Source organism: Strigops habroptila, chromosome 7 (genome assembly GCF_004027225.2).
Source record: "Strigops habroptila isolate Jane chromosome 7, bStrHab1.2.pri, whole genome shotgun sequence".
In the NCBI taxonomy this organism is placed as follows: domain Eukaryota; kingdom Metazoa; phylum Chordata; class Aves; order Psittaciformes; family Psittacidae; genus Strigops; species Strigops habroptila.
The window spans coordinates 38,671,931-38,681,109 of NC_044283.2; the positions used below are offsets into that span (position 1 = coordinate 38,671,931).

The following is a 9,179-nucleotide window of genomic DNA, read 5'->3' on the forward strand; positions in this document are numbered from 1 at the left end:
CTAAAAGAGAACTCTGACCTATGCAAGTTACCCAGATTATTTCCTCCTCTTCAGAAAAATCTCTTCAGCACAGAGGTCCGTACATGCACAGGCATGAGTCACTCACAGCTGGCCAGCTCTCTGCTACCTCGCAAAATGGAAAAATACCCACTATAAGAGGCCACAGCAGAGCCTCAGTAACCAGCCAGTGACCAACCAAACAGATCAGCTGCCAGAGCTGGAAATACACAACCCAGAGGTTGGCACCCAATCCAGGGATCGGTGTAGCTCCATTGCCAGAGGTGAGGGGGAAGTGAAAACAGATGAGTACCTCATTTCATATCTAAATTTATATAACCTCCCCCACAAACAAAACAAAAACAAAAAAACAAAACAAAAAAAAAATAAAAAATCAACCAAACCAAACACCCACCACACCCACAAAAAAACCCAACCAAAAAACCCCTACCAGTCAATCAGTTTGCTCAGAGATCTGTCCTTAGCTGGTATTTAACAAGGAAAATTGTATCAAATGCAGATTATCCTGGGAGCAAATTTAGCTCCAGCATTTACCAAAGATCAGAAGAGGCTGTTTAAACCTGTCAGTAATCATTGAGCAAATGTTAACAACTTCCCAGAATTTCCCCACACCAAAGTAGACACCCTCCCAGCAAGCAAAAAATGTTTTTCCAAGATTCCTTCCTTCTTTATGACAAATGCAGTGAGAAACCGGACTACTCTTCCATCAGTACCAAACCCCAAACACCACTATGGCAGATCTATACTTCTGTTTATGTGGGTTATTAATCAGAGCCATTTGATGGGAACAATATTTCTTTGTTTCTCTTCTATTTACTTAGTTTGAATTTTTAAAGCATCGGAGTGAAACTAAAACTGAATAAACTAATTAGTAAAGGAATTTCTAATAAAGAAAATAATTCTTTCTTGAAGACAAATCTTAAGAAGTTATAGATTAAGAGAAGATATGACAATCAAGACTGTGGCTGGACCTGGAACATGCTAATATACGCAATTAGATGCTAAAAGAGATAACTTCGGAGATAAATCAATATAGATTAAGTATTCATGAAAGGAACCATTGCAACAGCATTAAGAATAATATATGGAAACATTTGATATAGTATAGCGATCTTGCCTACCAGGACAAGAAGCTTTAGGTATTTTACCTAATTAATATTGTTTTAAGCATACATTAAGATATATGGGAAAAAAAAAAAATCAAATCTGTAAAAACAGAACTAAAAGAAAACAAGAAATTTGCTTACTCTTCTTGGCGCAAGTCATTAATGCTCCGATCTAGTGAGATCATATCACTTGCCACCATATTAAACCCAAACTCCTTAATGCTGGCTTGAATGGATTCTTTGTAATCTGGTCCTAAAACATATGGCTTTGCTTCCTCTCCAGGGCCACCAACAACTCCGTGAGGCTCGGGCTCTTTGGGTTCAAAATTACCAAGGACTCCAGGTCGTAAAACAGGATCTCGGTATACAAATGTCTGAGGCTTAAATGTGAGATACTGCCTCTGGATGATGTTTTGCTGTTTGTTATCACCACCACCATGATGATTTAGTTCATTTTTGGCCTTATTTTTCCTTCGAATGGATTCCAAGTCCACTTCTACACCTTCGACATGAGGCCAAGGTACCACAGGTTTGAACTTCTCATTTCCTAGTCCATGGTCTCCCTTGTTTGGCATCGGTCTGTTGGCTTCTTTGTCATCCTAGAGAAACAGTAGATCATATAAATTGATAATCCTTCATTTATTTAAATCCAGTACCTTAATGATAATAAATATATGTTAAACAAGAAGGGAGAAGTATCTGTAAAAGGGTTCAATGAACACTATTTACTAAAGCAACTGCTGCTGGAGAACATTGCCAGCTGTTATCCACACTTACCTTGGCAAGTAGAGCCTGGAAATGGCCCAAAGCATTTCCAAAGACCAAACACCCATGTAGGACATGCTAGCTTGAACATAGTTCAGGCTGCACACCAAACCAATGTGCAGGGAGCACTGGCAGAGCGTTTTACTAAGGAGTATGGTACGGAAGCAGACAATGCCACAACGTGAGGCATGGCATCCTTGGGGCCACTCTTGGACACAGGGTGTTTCTGAGGCTACGCATACCAGCTGCTGAGACCTCTAAAGGGTCTCAGTGGTTGCTAGATACAGCCTCAACATGCTCCCGCTCTGGGAAAGAGTGTCGTGACTATGTGTAGTCTGGCACGCACATCAGCAGCAACCTCAAGCCATATCTTATCCCTACCCCTCACCCCCCCAACTTGCTCCCACCAAGCATTACTTCTGCTGCTGCAACAGCAGCACGGTTTATTTAGAGCCATGAGGTAAGCTGAAGGCACTGGGAACAGCAGGCAAAAACAAGATGCAGCCCTGGTCTGATCTGCTGCCTGGCCATGCAGACTGACACGCCTGGGGAAGCAGTGCTGGGGCTGAAGAGAGCTGCCACAGGCACTAGCGTCTTCTTGTTTGCATCCTTGTTTAAAAGGACTTTTCCATTTTAGAGCACTCCTCCCTGCCACCCCAGCAAGAGGTTTGAAGTTCTCACTGAGAAGAAAGGTTGGGATTTTGAAAACTTCTTGGCATTTTCAGTGATCAGTGAGGTTGGTGGGTTAGAACAAGGGCGGGTGATTTTGGAAGTGTGAAGTCTCCAGAGTACAACAGCCCCACCCAAAACATACAGTCACTGCTTTCTCCAATACTACTGTCCAAGAGGACAACAGGAAACATTGCTGAAGGTTCAGATTTCCTGCTAAAATTATTTGTAGGCAAGACAGATGTTAGATAACACAGAAATTGGCAGAGAACAATGCACACATTTTAGCAACATCTCACTATCTATTCACAAATACAAAATCAAGCAAAAAATTGAGATCAGAAGGATGTCACCTATTCAAACCTGCTGGAGCAGTGATAAGTTCACACTTAGATTGGGTTCTCAGGGACTTGACAGTCCACACCCTGAAAACATCCAGTGTCTCTGGACAACTTTGAGGGTGAAAAGATGCAGTTAGATTCATCATTAGACTTTTCTCCAGCGAGACCAAGCTGAGTTCCCCTACCCTTTCCCATGATTATGCCACATACTGCAGTCCTATAATCTCCTTAGCAGGTCTTTGCTCTCCATTTATTAATACCTCTCCTGTGCTTGGCAGCACAGAAGAAACCAGACATAGACTTGTTAATGCTATGCGTCAGGAAACAAACCACAACCCTTCGCTTGGTGGCTAAGTTCTTCCTAATGTAACCCATTAGGCAGTTTTGCCAGCAAGGGCACAATGCCGGACTCATGTCCGTGTTTAACTAAACCACGCAGTACTCATTACTACGTTACAATATTTTCCTCATGTATCATTCTGCATAATGAAACACCAGAAATGAAAAAAAGCCCAGTATAAAATATGTCTAGGTTGACAAGGTAACAATAGGAGTCAGACTGGCTCCAATTCAAAATATTAAGAATTTATTCAAGAAACTTTCTGCTTCTGTGCTTGTTCTTTAAACAGGAGGACATACAAAATGCAGAAGTCTTATATTACTCTGTTCTTCCATCACCATTTTTTGAGGAACTTCAAAGCCAGCATGAGAAAGGGAAGGATAAGTGCATGTGAAAAGGCACATTTTGCAAGGTGGATGACAGGTCCATAAGTGGACTGTGAAAGGGCTGGGCAGGGAGGTACCTTCTAAAAACTCTAATTGAACAGCTGTGGATGCTGGATGTTGGAAAGAACCCAAAGAGAAAGAGAGCACAGAAAGCAGCCAGGTTTACATATTGTCCACTCTCAGACACCACCCTGGGTCACCAGTTCAGTCAGGCAGTAATTTCTTATGGTCAGTGTTGAAATTAAATATCCTTTCATTCCACTTCCATCACCTATAAAACAGTTGTGAGTTCCCACTTAGCCAGTTCTCTGACTCTAACACAATACTTCTCAAAGTAATTTCTTTATTTTGCTGCCATCAGAGCTACAACTTACCTTATATTACGCTTAGCCTCATTATAACTGTTATGCACAATTTTCATTGCAATGCATTTATTTGCTGTTCCCTTCCAGATGCTAAATATATTGCATTTTTGTAGGCCTGAGAAAATACTGCCTAAAACAAGACAACTACACACAGACACACTCGCTCATCTCTTTCCTTCAATTTTTATGTGCCTAGAACAAATATGATCGAAGGTATGTGTTTGCAGGCAGCTCAGCATCACACAGCTGCTCACTCCCTTCCTCCTCCCCCTGCTCACAAATCTAAACCACATCATCCTATGGGATGCTATGAAGAAAATTAACTCAATCTCAGCATTTTATGGGTATTTAAAAAGAAAAAAAAAAAAAAAAGGGAACTATCAGTGTGCAGACCACAGCTCCTGGAGACTATTCATTTTTCCAGAGATAACCGAGACAAAGGTTTTCCAAATACCATCTGGAAAGAAAGCAAAGTCAAACCACAATTAAAGAACTATTTTGGTCATCATATAAGCCACAATGCTTAGTTGGGCACTCCAAAAGCATTTTCTCTCTCATGAATTATGACTCTTCTCCTCCCCTTAAAAAAAAAATTAATATAAAACCCCCTAAAATAATTTTTAATCAGTGTGCCTCAGTGATCAGAAGCTTGGCTCTGCTAAAATTTAGTATCAAACTTCAAAAGATTCATATGATGACAGTCAAAATGGAAGGGATGCATATTAAAAAACCCAAAAAAAACCCAAACAAACAAACAAACAAAAAAAACCCAAACCAACAAACCAAACCTTTTAAAAGGTTTCCAAAAACAAGTCTTAAAATTATTTGAAAAACTTTTAAGAGACAAATCAATTACATAAAGGTGAAAAGAAGGCCCAGAAGAAGTGAGCACAACATATATCTGAACTGCACTTCTAGGTTGTCCAAAAATGAGGGCAGAGAAACAAGAAAATCTGTGAATGCTCTCACATCTGAAGACAAACATCATAAACAAAAATCTCATTACATCTTTATAAGGTCACATAGTAAGCTATTTACATGCATATAGAAAAATGATTTTTCCACAAATCATTGTTTTTTTTTTTTTTTCTGTAGGGCTAGATCTAGGATTTCCTGCCAGCTTTTCTAGCTCCAGTTCAGTGCATACTTCTTTATTTTTTTGAATGTTCTTTTCACTCCTTAGAGCATTATGTATGAGTCACTGCAATGGGAGTTTTGGAAACAGTGACTTGTATTTAAAAAAAAAAAAAAAAAAAAAAAAAGTATTTGGTGTAAATTTTTTTTTTTTTTTTTTTTTTTTTGCAAATTAGGTTTTTCCTTTTTGCAAAAGAGAGGAATGCAGTTAAAGGCATATAGAACATAACATGTTTGGAAACATGTTTCTAAATTATACAAAGTAAAAGGAAAAACTGGGAGAGGTTCTCATAGGTATGTAAGGCTGGTCAACTGGTAGGAGGGTTTGAGTTACAGCTGGCAATAAAACTGTGAATCCAAAAGTTGCATAATCTGCTTTTCTCCAGTCAACCAGTTCAAGACTGGCAACTCCCTAAAACTCTCCATGAAACAACGTCTGAAGTTCAAACTGATGTTAAAAAAGTGGATTTGTTTCATTTCTAAAATGGATGATTATCATACTGAAAGAAGTTTGCGAATTCAAAGCCATGTCTATAAAAGCAACTTGCTCATCTAGACAAAAATCAGTGATGCACAAAAAACTGAAAAGGGAAATAATTAAGAAGAATCCAGTAGTATTCTAATTACTCAAGGATACAAAAGGAAATTAAAACACCTCGCGCTCTCAGAATAGATATGTTCATACCCAGCTGATTAAAGACAGATACTGAGCATAGCAATATCTTGGTGTTCCAGAAAAAAAAACTATGAAAACTGATACAGTTTAATATTTTAGTAACCTAGGAGGTGACTCCCTATGCACTTCTATTTCTTCAGTCCATCTTTTACCTTTCTTAATTCTCAGCTGCATCAACACCACTGCACTTCCCATGAAAGGCAAATACAATGTATGTTCTTCTACCATAAGGAAGCGTTCAAGGACTTTTAACTAAGGATAAATCAACAGCTCTTAGAGCTCCCCTGGTGCAAGTTCCTCTTCTGTGCAAAAAAGCAGCATTTTCAATAGAGCTTCTGCCACAGATACTCTGATGGAGACCACACTACTATCAGTTTAGTGAGGATTTCAACATATTTAAAGTATTCTGGTTTGTTTGCCTTGACTTAATGTAGCCACACTCCTAGTTTATTGGAGAAAAAAGGCCACTTGAGAGACATGATACAGAGCCTAGCATTTTCAATTATTTGAGTAAACAGGAAGGGGTTATTCAGTCACCTTGTTAAAAGGAAAAAAAACAAAAAGAAGAAAAAGGGCTACAAGCTGGATTCACAGATTTCCTTATTAATTAGGCTCATGCTGGGAAGATACTAAAATGATGCCTGTTCTTAGCCAAGCTTCTAGCATGATTCTGCTCTGCCAGCTAACAGAGAGAAAAAAAACCAAGATCTAGTATATTTTGGTCTGCTTTGAATCATTAGTATGTGGGTCTTACTTACCAGGTTACAGTCCAGGACATAGATGGAAAAAATAAAGTGCCACACCAAAATACTCAGTCATGCAACTATTTTTGTGCCATGTGGTAGAAAAAAACTCCACAACACTCTTATGATCAAAAAACTGGAAAACTTTTCAGTATAGAGGATCAAACACAGACAAAAGGGAAAATCAACACATCCAACAATGTATTTCTGAATAGCTTTCACTCTAAATACCCACTAACTTCAGAATAAATAAAACAAGCAATGATTCCGACTACACAGTTGGCTGAATGTCAAAAGGAGTCGGTAAGATCGCACACCTTTCGCTTCCACCACCTGTGGTAGTGTCCATCCAAGCAATCAGAAGTTCTACCTACAGCAGGACCTGCTGAAGAAGGGAAAGCAAAACCAAAAGCACACACAAATATAAAACACAGTTTCTCAAACAAGGATAAAGATCTATGGCACAACTGCCATCACTTCGGAAAATAAATAATTAAACCCTCTTTGAAATCATCACAATATTTTGCACATAACTCTTTAGCACCACGTGCAACACTGCCTCCAACTTTCCATCAAAACAATTCATCCACAAAGCAACCATGCTGATTCAAATTAGGACAGAAGCTGGACCAGAAGAATTCTTTTGTCAAATATTCAAACCACCTGGCTCAAAAGGTGGCTTGACAAGGTGCTCAAAAGGTGCATTCGCTGTCACGACGCCTGGGCAAAACTCTCTCCCGTTTGGCTTCTTCTCTCTGCATTTCACAGGCACTTCAAAGGTGATGCAATGCATACTTATATGCTCAGTAGCTCCTACAGTGGCTTTTAAAACTTGTGTAAACTCAGAACAGAGCATTTATGGGAACTGTAGAAACACAGAAATATAATTTCACACTAAGTTATCAAAAACTTTTGAAGTTTAAAATACATGTTTGTAAAAATAACAGATTGCTAAATCACTGTAATTTCATGCTTTGGTGCAACCCAAGTGAAAAACCATACTGTTGATGGTACTTGTCAGCAGCATTTCCCAGAAAAAACGTCTAAGTTATGTTCTTATGTTGATAGTTGCCCTCAATTTTGACAGATACACTGACAACATTAAAGTGCACTATACACCAATGCCATGTCTCCATTGTAGATTTTTTCTCTGTTAAATATTCTAGGGGAAACAAAAACTTAAACAGACCTAAATCATACATATCAGTGCTAAAGCTGTGTAAGTTGTCTTGTACCAACCTGGAATAAGTTTTGGTAGACAGAACTAACTGTCTGCAGTCTCCAAAGAGCAAGCAACCCTACTGTATAACCACCAGATCAGTCTACTTTTTGGAGTGTTCAACACAAGACCTGGAGAGAAGCTGCTTATGACCCAAGACAAAACTCCAAACAATTAAAAAAACCTTTGATAGTCTAAACAAGCAAGCATGAAATTATATGCATAATTTTAGATCTATCTATATATGTTCTATTAATTAAAAAAACCCCAACATAACTCTGAAGGTTAACTAAGGTGCAAGGGCCACAAAACAGCTTTGGGAGAAATGAGTGTTCAGCAATAGGTTTATACTGCTGTGCACTGTACTCCCACCTACATCTGAGGAATGAAAAAAGACATGTGTTTCGGTGTTTTTAATTTAAAAATGCAAGGCAACTTCCCCCTTCACCTGCTTTCTAGACTTCATAGAATCTGTCAAGGTGATTGATGTGATGCACTACTTATTTGCCCTGCACCATCCTTTATCCAGCTTGCTTTTTCTTGCCTGCTTTCTCAGTTCCCAAGTAGGTCCTCCAGAGGGAACTCGAGGAGGGAACTGTTTTGCCAGGGATAGATACCTGTAATAAAACAGGTCAGCAGCATTAAGAAAAATCCCTTTTCCCCACTCATTCCTGATAAGGCAGAACAGGACAGTTGCTGGCATTTACATTTTGACAGTTACATAAGTAACTTAGTTTTCAATAGGTACAAGCAGACCTCAGTCATTAATATCGAATCAGCTCACTGGAAAAAAAAAAGTAAATATGTAGGCATTATCTTTGAGCCCCCAAATTACCCAACTTAGCTGGCGGGTAAAACAACTTAAGGGAGCAAGATAAACAGTTTTCTTCTGTCTTAGGGTTGACATTCCTGAGGTTTTCCATTGCTTATAGAAAAGCAACTGGCATGATCAAAAACAAAAAGGGCACATAATAAGGGAGAGAAACTGTAAAAATGTGAGGTTGGAAACAGCTCAATATTCTGCTATTATGACAGTTTGACAGATTTTAGCATTCAAGTTCCGAGTGACTTGCATTAATATATGCAAGTGTCTCTCACTGATTGCAAAAAATGGTAAAACAACTTCTTGTTACCTAGTAATGAGTCTAAAAAACTAACAATACTAACATCTGTGGTCATCTCTGCTGCTGTTTGAACTTGTGGGTGGAAGAAAGACACTGAGGAAGGTTCAGTTTCTCAACCATTTTTAAATGGTTGCTGTTAAGAGTTCCCTAGGCAAAAAGACCAACTAGCTCTTCCTGTCTTTTTGGAACTAAACAACACTTTCAGTAGAAGAAAGCCAAAGTAATCAAGTGGAATAAACATAAATAAAAGAGCATAAAACACTATCTTTTCAGGTGTGTTTTCTCCCTGTTCA

The 9,179-nt window shown here is 38.7% G+C and overlaps 1 protein-coding gene across 2 annotated transcripts in view; it reads right to left on the reverse strand.

Annotated features, from left to right (window-relative positions):
• The window catches only part of GALNT7 (polypeptide N-acetylgalactosaminyltransferase 7), a 42,572-nt gene extending 40,621 nt beyond the window's left edge, over window positions 1–1,951 (reverse strand). For both annotated transcript variants that reach the window (XM_030493364.1, XM_030493366.1), the window contains exon 1: window positions 1,266–1,951. In XM_030493364.1, the coding sequence (XP_030349224.1) occupies window positions 1,266–1,699 (434 nt within the window). In that variant the 5' untranslated portion in view covers window positions 1,700–1,951. The remainder of the gene's footprint in view (window positions 1–1,265) is intronic.
• Window positions 1,952–9,179: the final 7,228 nt, after the last annotated feature.